Source organism: Lissotriton helveticus, chromosome 1_1, assembly GCF_964261635.1.
Source record: "Lissotriton helveticus chromosome 1_1, aLisHel1.1, whole genome shotgun sequence".
In the NCBI taxonomy this organism is placed as follows: domain Eukaryota; kingdom Metazoa; phylum Chordata; class Amphibia; order Caudata; family Salamandridae; genus Lissotriton; species Lissotriton helveticus.
In genome coordinates, this window is record NC_136057.1 from 842135051 (window position 1) to 842148519 (window position 13469).

General features: G+C 44.6%; 1 protein-coding gene across 1 annotated transcript in view; it reads left to right on the forward strand.

The window, feature by feature from the left end:
* The window catches only part of STAB2 (stabilin 2), a 944658-nt gene that overhangs the window by 237245 nt on the left and 693944 nt on the right, over positions 1-13469 (forward strand). Inside the window, exon 11 of the mRNA XM_078674824.1 lies at positions 3608-3690. Within this exon, the coding sequence (XP_078530950.1) occupies positions 3608-3690 (83 nt within the window). The remainder of the gene's footprint in view (positions 1-3607; positions 3691-13469) is intronic.

Genomic DNA, 13469 nt, shown 5'->3' on the forward strand with positions numbered 1-13469 from the left:
TTACAAAAATCGTTGACAGAAGATAATGTGATGTAATTAAGTCTACACAGACAAGGGCAAACGAAATGGCTAAACATTTATTTCTGTGGAAGTGACATCACACACTTTCCTTGACCTGATTGCCATAATGCACTAGCTGATGAAGAAACTGTAAAGGAAAAGCAGTAATCCAGTCTTTCAGTTGTCGTGTGACTTGAATGTCCATAGTTCTCACTCTTCTCCTTGGCTTTAGTTCCTCCTTTGTCATTGGCTTTCAGGTCAAATATCACTCAACATTTAAACACTACTAAATTCCTAGGGTGACCAAAGAGAAGAGTTACCTTGATTTGCCATCATATGCTGCCATCGCGTTTCCCGCTCAGGATATCTTCCTCCCTCCATCCCACGTCTCTCTCGTGGGATAGGGGAGGGTGTTGAAATCAGAAATGCATAGTAGCACTTGCTCAGTGACCCTCAGTGGTAATAACATGAAGTAATTTCCATACCATGGGTTACATTTCATTAAGCTGGCTGTATGTTTTATCCATCCTTACGGTTTAAGGGAACACAAACAAATATATCTGCACTTGTCCTCTGCAAAGTGATGATACTAAAATGTAGAAATATATGTTTGCCATGTAGACAATTTATCACAGATTTAAACCTAGCTTCTGTCTACATCTTTCTTAAGATCACCTCGCTGACTACCCTAGCAAGGATTGTGCTAAATGCATAGTGGAATCAGCTTGTGGGCAGTTTCCAATGCCAGCTCGTTACCCTCTTGTGAAAATGAAGCCTGTCTGGGAAGCAGTCACATTTACTGGACTCAGTTAAAGATACATGTACTATTCCTGCTTCCAACCCTCCTCCACATGGCTGAACTAGGAGCAGTATTGTTTGCCATATGTATGATTCTCGCCTTTTTATAGTTAGAGGGAGGGCGGCAGGTGCTCTTCTGTGACCACCAAGCACTGCATCCTTAGGTCAGCTCAGTGTTGACCAGAGTCAGGCGGGCCTCTAGGGATTTCACAATTTTCCTCAATGTAATGCGGCTGTAATGCCAGAGTGACAGAGTGACTTGTGCAGAGTCAGCCGTATCCTCACAAGAGGTTTCATTGGTATTTGTTGTATTTACCCTTGTATGACAACTGGAGGTGAAAATACATGCATAGCAGAGTGACTCCCCCAGCCCCAGGCACTTCGAGAGTCTTCAAACTGTTGCACATTTGAAGATACACACAATTTTCAATCTGACTTAGGATAAGAAAGATAGCTCCTAGAGCATATATTATGAGAGTTCTCACAATAAAATACATCAGACCCGTACACTAAGCCATCATTATAACTTGTGGAGGCCATCACAAACTCCTTTGAGTCCCCCCTCCCCAGCATGTATTATACTCCCTCCAGAAGGTGACTGTATGATGTGAGTGTAAATGTCTATTGCTGGAGCGCACTTTATCACTTGTTTCACTCCGGCGATCTCTACGTGGTCCCTGCTCCGGTGCAGCATATGTAGTGTTGTTCTACAGTTTGAGTGCGTGAAAGGACACTTTTAGATTATTCATTTTTGCTAATTTCACGACGGCTGCCTTGGACTCCCTCACACTTTTCTCACCTGAAGTTCGGTTCAGGGGACTTTACAAAAGAGCCCACTCAGCATGTTTTTATTTTTTCGTTATATATAATGTTATTGCTTTGTCCTTGTTGTCTTTCTATCTCATTGTTCAATTCCATCATCAACAATCAATTGCAGGCATGCGCACCATAGTTCAAAAATAGAAGTCATCGCAACCCGACACTAAAAGAGCTCTCAATAAAAAAATAAAAGCTAAACATTGCATTAGGGGCAGAAAAAGAAAAACGTGATACACCAAAGATTGTAAATAAAAGGGAAGCTTAAAACGTGCATTTTTTAACACTATTTCGGCTGTAACCCCATGTTCTTGCAGGGTTTGGGACTACTATAAACTAGACTACCACATCGGAGGTTGTGCTTCTCTGATAGTTCTCATCGCTGGCAATCACAAAACTGCCTTAAGTTAAGTAACCCTAAGGGACTTCTAAAATAAGCGAACCTGCACGGTTGTTTCAAAGACCATGCATGCCATCTGATAAACCATAGAAGAAAGAATTTGCCCTATCAAAATGGGCCTACTGCGCATTTACAGCCCTCAGCTTCAGGCAGCCTGTCATGTTATGAGGACATTGGGACCCTGGGAATGCCAGCTTGCATTGATCAACACTACCTGCTGTGGGAAGATGATGAAAGGCAGGAAGTAAAGGAAACAAAGAGCATTCCAGAGTAGAACAGAGCAGGGTCTGTATGAGTGGAGATACTCCCCCACCCCAGAAGAAACAGGAACAATGTATGGGAGACGGAATACAAACAACGCATACCTGAGCCACTGGCTTGTCTTTGTGTGGTTATTTCCCTACCCCCGAGGCACAGCACGAACCACAATCCTACATACAGGCTTTAAAGGGCTGGACATGGAATTTGTTTCCTATACAAATCAAGTCCCAAGAATGTTTTGATTCCAACCTGTAGGTGGCAAGTTTCATGATGGAGGTGGTATTGTATATATGTTTCTATTGTTAAGGTTGCTGAACTGTTCAATGCTATAATGGCCCTTGTATTCATGTATTGTGGGTTTCCCACATATTTCCCAAATCCAGTTTAATCAGCTAAAAGTTAGTGGACCAGAATCAGGACAAATTATAGTAGAATTGTGCCTCTTTTCAACATGTATTCATGATATATCTGAGTATGAGTTCGAATCTTAGCTAGGGTCTTCCCCAGAATTATACTTTTTTTTGGTTTTGTGTTTCTCAACCAAGCACAGTTAACTTGCCATTTTGGGCTGCACCCATTTGTTTATATGAGACGTTACCGCAGACTGATAAAGGGAGCCCCTTTCTGTCTCACATTGAGCTAGAAGGTGGGGGCACCGATCAATGGCAGAAGAAGCACCCTGTCACTGCAACCAATGACTTTACAGGCAAAAGTTTAAAAAAACCTCAGCTATAGCCATGTGTTTACCCTAAGAGTAATATTCAGTTAACAAAATCTTTAATGTCCTCTTTTTTTGGAAGAATTGTTTTTTGCACTAGTAACAGTTTAATGACAGAATGTGAAGGACAAAAATGTATTGGGAACAAAATATCATGGCAAAAATACCAAGGTCCAAAATATCGAGACGGTAAGTGCATATTGGAAAGTATTGGTTTACTATTCTTAACCTCACATTTACGTACCTTGACAATATACGTACCTTGACAATGTATGTATTGTCAAGGAACATAAATGTGAAGTTATGTATAGAACATCTATGCTTACCCACAAAAATGTGCCCTCACAGTATATTGGTCCCCAATATTTGTGCCACAATATTTTGTCCCAATGACATTCTGTTGTTGATATTTTGGTGGCCATGTTTTCGATTATGCATACACTATAATCTTTAATTGATTCTATACAATATCAAGTTCATATTTTTTTACCATAAATGTATCCAAAACAGCTTGAAAACATGACTTCGTTGTATTAAAGACCGGCTTTCACATTGCCCATACCCAATTGAACCTGTCTCATGTATCTTTACTAACTTCTGTTTTTTACTTCTAGAAGGGGCATACGCCTGGCCTCTGAGTGCACTTGGGCCGTTCACCGTATTGGCTCCAGCGAACAAAGGTTTCAAGGCAACTGCGGTAAGTTATGATTGGAACTGTTCAGAGGGTACACATATTTAACTACTTGATTCTTTTTATCATAGCCCTTGATCCTCTAAAACGTCTGGCAGATAAAAATTGTTGAATGTCACTGTGCTGGGCTCAGAAGTAATCTATATATATAAAAACAAATGTATGTCTGTCTGTTTGTCCTTTATGCATTACTACACCATTCATCCGATCGCCATGAAACTTTGGGAAGTTGTTGAGTACACTCCCGCGAGGGTTTCTGGCAAAAAAGAAAACATTTGTTAAAAGTTGTTGACTACACTCCAGCGAAGGTTTCTGCCAAAAAAGTTTGTTAAATATTGGCCCCCCAGGGCCCTCATAATCTTTCCAATACTGAACGTTTACAGTTTCCGGTGCAACTCGCTTTTGCAATGACCATCAACAAAGCACAAGGACAATCGCTGCAAGTGTGTGGACTAGATTTGGAGAATCCGTGCTTCTCACATGGACAACTGTATGTGGCCAGCTCACGTGTCCTTTTGGATAATTCCTGGGGCTCCAAGAATAAACACAGCGGCACACCTCCAGACAGCATAAAATATGTATTCATGCACAAAGATGATGTGTTTCGGCAAGAGCCTTTTTCGTGTGACGATCAGGTGCCCATATGCCTCTCGAAAAAATCCCAACTGTGTATGGAAAGAGAAGAGATACTTTCCTGCATAGCAGTTACATTCAATTAAAAATACTTGGCAATGAGTTTGTATTACAATTGAACATACAACGCTAAATTTGATACAAGTATCCACTAGAATACAAGATTGCCATTGATGAAGATTGTACTAACTATTATATATTTATTTGTCAGGTAATTCGTACACTTGATCAAAAATCTCATGTTTTCAACAAATTTTAATAAAGTTGCATAATTCAAACTAACATAATTCAAATCATTTTCGCGTTAATGGTTTTACTACTCGTCTGGGATACAATTATATTTAATAACTCTTGATAAATCCTTCATGATTGTATGCCACTTAAAAAACAGATTTCTGCTATGTCGTAAATATCAACAAAGAACAATAAAGTTATGCAAATTTATGATTATTCCTTCATATTCAACCGTATCCCTCTACAGGCAATAGGTTTTATACCTCAAGTGTGCTAAGTGTGATAATATAATACATAGTATAAATACGATAATCAGTAAATGTTTGGACGCTTCGCTTAATAAGCCATCCTGTAAGAAATCCCAAGGAAGATTATTTCTAGTTACTCAGTAGATGATTATAAGGAATATGAGACAATTGCTTGATTAACTATCTGTGTATGGAATCCCTGTACTTGCAGAAAATACCTGTGGAAATAGGCTCTTGTAATGTGTTGGGGAGGTTATCATCTCCATCAACTTTGTAAAATAACAGGTCTACGAAGAAGTATTGTGATCCTCTATAATGATCCTAGTCACCCCAAACATTTGTGAATTAAAAATGATAAAGTGAATAACGCGGGAGATGTGTGACCCAACATGGAATACAATCAGAACTGGAATCCCATGAAAAGACCGTATTTGACCCACAGAAAGGACAATCCTCTGTTCCATTTCCTAATTTTCTTTCTCTGTGGAAGTATGTATCGATGATTATAATGATTATAGATGATTATAAGATCAAAGTAACTATAACTCATGCCCTAAGATAAGTATAACTCGTTCCCTCGCCATGCACTGTTATTTATCCCACACATTACAACACTCATGACATCTTCTATGACATCATTGATAATATCACTACAACATTTCCTATAAAATTATTGATGCAAAAACTGTGCATGGCAGGGGCGCAAGTTATTGTTACTTGCAAGAACTCTTAATATAACTGTTGAATTCCGGTGGTTTTGTGTGTGTGAAATCTGAACCTACGTATAACGTCCCTGTAACCTTTGCTTTTTTAGTGAATATATGTATTATATATATAGTGCTATACAAACGTGCTGGGAGGCTTTTTCTACAAGGGTAACCTTTTCTGATTTTTGATATTGGCGGCTGACCCAGTCGCGGAGAAAGCCACTCTGCTGGAGCGGACCTGCGGTGTTTTTTTTATTTATTTATTTATTTTATTTTTGACATTTGTAGAGCGCGGCGAATACCCTAAGGCGTCTCGGCGCTAACAATTCATCTGTTTCCTACTCATCTTAAAAGTCTCATTGATTGAACAGCCATGTCTTTAAAAGTTTTCGGAACTGGTAGAGTGAGGAACTCGTCCTGATGTTTTGAGGAAGAGTGTTCCATAGTTTGGGAGCAGCCACCAGAAAGCGACGGTCACCCCAGGACACTTTCCTTGATCGTGGGATTACTAATTGGTGCAAGGTGGAAGAGCGAAGCTGTCTGCAGGGTATATAAGGTTTCAATTGGTCCTTAAGAGAATGCGGTCCTTGGTTGTTAAGTGCCTTGTAAACTATACATAAGGACTTGAACTTTATTCTGTTTTGGATCGTTAGCCAATGAAACTGCCTTATCGTTTCTGATATGGGTTCGAACTTAGAAGTTCCAGAAAGCAAGCGTGCAGCCGCATTCTGTATTGACTGTAACTTTTTTGTGACCCTGACCTGAGCATTAAGAAATAGACCGTTACAGTAGTCTAAAGAAGACAAAACTAAAGAACTAACCAATGTTTTAATTAATGCCTCCGGAATAAAGGGGCAAATCTTCCTAATCATTTTCAGTTTGTAATAGGCCGTTGTTGCAACTTTGTTTGCATGGTCCATAAAGCTGAGACCTTCGTCAAAAATGACTCCCAGGTTCCTGACTTTAGGTGTCGGAGTGGGAGGTGAACCAAAGGCTGCTGGCCACCAGCATGAAGGCCATACTGGGAGAAGAGGTCCAAAGATAACTACCTCAGTTTTTTCTGAGTTGAGCTTGAGGCAATTTGTAGCCATCCATTCTCCTATTTCGAGCAATCCATTTTTGAAGTTTTGTGCCACTTGTCCTCCGTCACCCTTGATGGCCAATACCAAGTGCGTATCGTCCGCATAAGATGTTAGGCTCATCCCATATGCTCTGATGACGTTGGCAAGGTCCGACACATAGATATTAAATAGTGTCGGACTGAGGGATGAGCCTTGGGGAACCCTGCATGGCAGCGAGAGTTGAGCAGATTCGGACGGTCCAAGGGTGACCGCTTGAGTTCTGTCAGCGAGAAAGGAGGCAAGCAGGTCTCTGGCAGAATGACAAATGCCCAGCTTTCCGACACGATCGACCAAGATGTTATGGTCGACCGTGTCGAAGGCTGCTGATAAATCCAGCAATACTAGAATTGCAGTCCCACCTTGGTCCCGGATAGCCCTGACATCGTCAGCTGCCTTAATAAGGGCAGTTTCGGTCCCATGATATCTCCGAAAGCCGAATTGTGAGTCATCCAGCAATCGGTGTTTCTCAATGTAGTCTGAAAGTTGGGAGTTCATAGCCTTTTCAGCCACTTTGGCTAAAAAAGGTAGACTCGAAATTGGCCTATAGTTTTTCAGTTCGTTTTTATCTAGGCAGGATTTTTTTAATAGAGGTTTCAATAAGGTGTTTTTTAACAGATTCGGGTAGCTCCCTGAAGACAGAATAGAATTACAGACTTGTATCAACACTGGTATAATGGACTCCATAACTTGTGGTAGAACTGAGAAAGGGCAAGGGTCGAGGGCGGAACCTGTTTTGATAGTTGAGACGATGGTCCCTATATGGTCGCCTGTAAGTGTATGAAAACTGGTAAAAACATTAGCCAGATGTGGGCAAGGTGGGGCCGTGTTCATCGTGGGTGGTTTGGAAGCAAAGGCTTGATAAATATCGTCCACCTTGGTGAAAAAAAATATCGCCAAGGCATCACATAATGCTTGTGACGGAGGGGGAATAAGGTCAGGGGCGTTACCTGCCAGCGTTTTGGTAATTTCGTACAGTCGCTTCCTAGAGTTTTTAGCTTGATCAATTTGGTTTGTGTAGAATAATTTTTTTGCTTTTATGATCATGGATTTATAAAGTGCCAAAGATTCTTTATAAACCTTCTTGCTAGCCATATCATAGGTTTTTCTCCAACACCTTTCCAGGTTCCTATTATTTTGTTTTTGCAGTCTTAGATCATCGGAGTACCATGGAGCAGTCGGTTTAGATCTATTCCTGGACAAGGATTTGGTGGGAACTGTATGCTCAGTTGCATGAGCAAGCCAGGTCTGAAATTGTAATGTTGCCTCATTGGTATTGGTGGACACCGTAGGACAAGTATTGTCCAACTGTGTTTTCAGCTCTATCTGGTTTATGTTCTTCCAATCTTTGAAAGAACTTTGGTTGGTTATGGTAGGTTTCTTATTTTGGAGAATCTTGGTTGTGATTTTACTGAATATGGCATAATGATCGGTCCACGGCATTGGTAGAATGTCCGTTATTTGAAGACCGTCTACATTTGAGAATATGGTGTCTAAAGTGTGGCCTGCTGAGTGCTTGGCAGAGGCGACTAATTGTTTTAACCCCAGTGTTTCCATATCCGATATAAGAGAGGATGTGTCAACTTGGTCAACTTGGTCTAGGTGAAAATTCAGATCACCTAGAACTGTAAATGTGTTTTCTGTGGCTAAAGTTTCCAACATTGTGCTGATGTTAGCGAGGAAACCGGTCTTTGTCCCTGGAGGGCGGTATATCAGTATTCCCTTAAAATTGAAAAGGGAACAGAGCTTTATTCCGAAATGCAATGCTTCGCAAGAGGTGGATGGGATAGGGGTGGTTCTAACAGTGAAGCAATCTCTGGCTATAATGGCTAGGCCACCTCCTTTTTTTCCTTACTCTATCCTGCCGATAGGCTTTATAACCAATAGGTACTGCGGTAACCAAATCTGGCTCTGACGACTCGTCAGTCCAGGTTTCGGTAACAAAAAGAATATCGAGTTTATTATCAGTAATAAGGTCGGCTACTTCCTGGCTATGTTTGCATAGTGAGCGGGCATTAATAAGTGCCATTAAAAAGGATTCATCTTTGATAGTAATCAGTTGATTGGGGTGGGCGGGGGAAGTATATAGAGGAATAGAACTTTTGCAGTATGGGCAGGGCGCACTGAGATCGTGTGAAGTCGTTGAAGGATCTAATCATGGGCAGCTTAAGTCAAGCGATGGTCTAAGTTCTAATAAGGTCGTACGCGAGTAGGAGAGGTTATGAGTGCTCGGCGACCGACCAGGGGTTATGGCCCTAGGCCCGGTCCCGGCGCGGACGGGCGCAGACGGGCTTGCCTTTGGCGCGCCACCGGCGCGCCACCGGCGCGTCCGCTGCGCAGACGGGATGGTCTGATGCTTTTATACATAGGAAAGAGGGAGGAGGGTGGGAGAGTGTGAAACAAATGATTTTGCATGGAAGGGAGTCTCCGCCCCTTAAGTAATCTGGGAGGGCGGGAGGGGTCCAACCACTACACGCCACCCTTACCTCGCTCAAGATGGCTGCTGAGGTGGGTGGAGTGATGTGTCAGCGCGTGGGAAACAAGCGCTGTGGACCTGAAGAGCCTGTGTGCAGCCTCGGGGCGACGCTAATCTCGCGCCGAGGTGAGGGCTGTAATTATAAAAACTATCTTTTTAAAATATATACAATTTTTAAAAAAACGCTATTTGTAATCAATAGCGCGCAATCAGAGCACAAACAGTTAGCAAAGAGCCCCCGGCTTTCCGCCTCAGGGGAGAGTGTGAAACAAATGATTTTCCATGGAAGAGAGTCTCCGCCCCTTAAGTAATCTGGGAGGGCGGGAGGGGTCCAACCACTACACCGCCACCCTTACCTCGCCCAAGATGGCTGCTGAGGTGGGTGGAGTGATGTGTCAGCGCGTGGGAAACAAGCGCTGTGGACCTGAAGAGCCTGTGTGCAGCCTCGGGGTGACGCTAATCTCGCGCCGAGGTGAGGGCTGTAATTATAAAAACGATCTATTTAAAATATATACAATTTTTAAAAAAACGCTATTGGTAATCAATAGCGCGCAATCAGAGCACAAAGAGTTAGCAAAGAGCCCCCGGCTTTCCGCCTCAGGGGAGAGTGTGAAACAAATGATTTTGCATGGAAGGGAGTCTCCGTCCCTTAAGTAATCTGGGAGGGCGGGAGGGGTCCAACCACTACACCGCCACCCTTACCTCGCTCAAGATGGCTGCTGAGGTGGGTGGAGTGATGTGTCAGCGCGTGGGAAACAAGCGCTGTGGACCTGAAGAGCCTGTGTGCAGCCTCGGGGCGACGCTAATCTCGCGCCGAGGTGATGGCTGTAATTATAAAAACTATCTATTTAAAATATATACAATTAAAAAAAAAAACGCTATTTGTAATCAATAGCGCGCAATCAGAGCACAAAGAGTTAGCAAAGAGCCCCCGGCTTTCCGCCTCAGGGGAGAGTGTGAAACAAATGATTTTGCATGGAAGGGATTCTCCACCCCTTAAGTAATCTGGGAGGGCGGGAGGGGTCCAACCACTACACCGCCACCCTTACCTCGCTCAAGATGGCTCCTGAGGTGGGTGGAGTGATGTGTCAGCGCGTGGGAAACAAGCGCTGTGGACCTGAAGAGCCTGTGTGCAGCCTCGGGGCGACGCTAATCTCGCGCCGAGGTGAGGGCTGTAATTATAAAAACTATCTATTTAAAATATATAAAAAAAATTAAAAAACGCTATTTGTAATCAATAGCGCGCAATCAGAGCACAAAGAGTTAGCAAAGAGCCCCCGGCTTTCCGCCTCAGGGGAGAGTGTGAAACAAATGATTTTGCATGGAATGGAGTCTCCGCCCCTTAAGTAATCTGGGAGGGCGGGAGGGGTCCAACCACTACATGCCACCCTTACCTCGCTCAAGATGGCTGCTGAGGTGGGTGGAGTGATGTGTCAGCGCGTGGGACACAAGCGCTGTGGACCTGAAGAGCCTGTGTGCAGCCTCGGGACGACGCTAATCTCGCGCCGCGGTGAGAGCTGTAATTATAAAAACTATCTATTTAAAATATATACAATTTTTTAAAAAACGCTATTTGTAATCAATAGCGCGCAATCAGAGCACAAAGAGTTAGCAAAGAGCCCCCGGCTTTCCGCCTCAGGGGAGAGTGTGAAACAAATGGGAGACCACCAAAGAGCAGGAAGCACGAGCCTGATTGAAAGCATGAATTTGGCAGCGCTGTAATAAGACTTTCTAAGCTTTACCCACTGGGGCAGAAACAATTTTTGCAAAACGAACTTCATGCAACTACTCACATGAGTTTTAAGGAAAGTGCGAACTACGTGAACCAGCATGCTGCGAGCTGCGGCAACGCCCACTGGGGGTGGTTCACATTAAGTAAAATAGAAGCACCTGGAGCATGAATGATCGAGCACCATTGCCACTGAAGAAAGGAATCTGAAACGCGTCTGGCAGAAGCTGCTGTTTTATACTTACAAAGCGGAATTGTTTGGCATTCATTCAAATAAAAGTGCTATACAAACGTGCTGGGAGGCTTTTTCTACAAGCAAGCTGCAGGCACCAGTAAATACCCTCAGTAATTATGCACAGGTGTAAAAACCTGACGCAATGCTTTCTGGGAATGGTGGTTCAGTGAAGCCCAAGTGGGTCGCCGCCGTCATTCGCATGCAAAAAAGTTTTAAAGGGATTGCCAATGTCCCCGCAAGCACCCCGCAAGTAAAGGCACCTCCTGTACCACAGAAAGCTGCCCAAATGAGGCAGCCGTGGACCCGCAGTATGTCCGCGGTAGTGCAAACCCGCGACCGGGCCGGCCGCTAACAAATGGAAGAAAAGGTTGCCACCTAGGTGGGAATGCACTTACAGGTAGGAATTAATGCCATCGCCAGGGCGTGAGCTGCGAACAGAGTCCCTTTCCTGCCAGACACGTTTCGGGCCAACGCCCTCTTCAGTGGCAGCACATGTGACATGACGGCAAGCTGCAGGCACCAGTAAATACCCTCAGTAATTATGCACAGGTGTAAAAACCTGACGCAATGCTTTCTGGGACTGGTGGTTCAGTGAAGCCCAAGTGGGTCGCCGCCGTCATTCACATGCAAAAAAGTTTTAAAGGGATTGCCAATGTCCCCGCAAGCACCCCGCAAGTAAAGGCACCTCCTGTACCACAGAAAGCTGCCCAAATGAGGCAGCCGTGGACCCGCAGTATGTCCGCGGTAGTGCAAACCTGCGACCGGGCCGGCCGCTAACAAATGGAAGAAAAGGTTGCCACCTAGGTGGGAATGCACTTACAGGTAGGAATTAATGCCATCGCCAGGGCGCGAGCTGCGAACAGAGTCCCTTTCCTGCCAGACGCGTTTCGGGCCAACGCCCTCTCCAGTGGCAGCACATGTGACATGACGGCAAGCTGCAGGCACCAGTAAATACCCTCAGTAATTATGCACAGGTGTAAAAACCTGACGCAATGCTTTCTGGGACTGGTGGTTCAGTGAAGCCCAAGTGGGTCGCCGCCGTCATTCGCATGCAAAAAAGTTTTAAAGGGATTGCCAATGTCCCCGCAAGCACCCCGCAAGTAAAGGCACCTCCTGTACCACAGAAAGCTGCCCAAATGAGGCAGCCGTGGACCCGCAGTATGTCCGCGGTAGTGCAAACCTGCGACCGGGCCGGCCGCTAACAAATGGAAGAAAAGGTTGCCACCTAGGTGGGAATGCACTTACAGGTAGGAATTAATGCCATCGCCAGGGCGCGAGCTGCGAACAGAGTCCCTTTCCTGCCAGACGCGTTTCGGGCCAACGCCCTTTTCAGTGGCAGTACATGTACGTGTCTTATCTAATGTGTTTTTATTATAATACAAAGGCTATTTTTGATATAACCTTGTGTGGAGTTTCCTTTGTGGTGGGCCTAGGGTGTTGCTGCTGGGGTGCGCGCGCAAACGCTTTACACATCGCCTCCGAGATTAGCCTTGCTGCTCGCGTCACGTTACCTAGAGGGTGAGCAGGGGTTATCTTGGTGTGTAACTCCCTTGCCCTGACTTGGAAATGGTGATCCCTGACTGACCTTGGCGTGAGCATTAGCCGGCCGGGGGTCCCGTTTCTAACATTGGTGGCAAGCGGTGCGGATTGGACTTGCGTTTGCGCTGTACCACAGTGGCGACAGGCCACACTACAAAACTCTGCAATTTTAGATAACCACATTTTGGGGATTATTGTTTTTTAGGGAAGTTTAAGTATTGCTTCTCCTGAAAGGTGTCATTTTGTGATTTGTGTCCAGTACCTTGTTCCCCGCCCTACTCCCACATTGGTACCTGTGTCTTTATGGTCAGGTTGAGAAGTCAGGGGTGGTAGAAACTGCCTTACCAGGGGGGATGTGTGTGAATGAGGGTGTGTTACACTGGATAGAGGAGTGCAAGTTCTCTGAGATAGGAATCTTGCTGAATTTTTGTAATTGTGTACTCCTGTTAAGCTCAGACCCCCAGGTTCTCTGTGTCAAACTCTTCTTGAGAACGTCCGCCAAAATGGAGCCTGTTTTTGATCTCTGTGGTCTTTTTACGTACAGTAGGTCAGAGCTGGTCAGATTCTGTGAAGAGGGAGGCATGGAGGTGAGTGAGTCGGATACTCAGTCCCAGCTTAGGGACAGCCTGATCCAATGGCAGAAGGGTCAGTGGGATCTTGAGTACAGTGAGAGAGAGAGGGCCCGAGCCGCACGCCATGAGGGTGGTGAGTCTGTGGGGAGCCCTGAAGATTCTGATGAAGAATGTGAGTTGTATGATGATGACAGTGGATGGATATCAGCAGATAGTGAGGACCCCATAGATAGGGAGTCCCTTGCTGGGTCCAGTGTCAGTATCAGCGCCCCATCCCTTTCCCTGTCCCCAGAA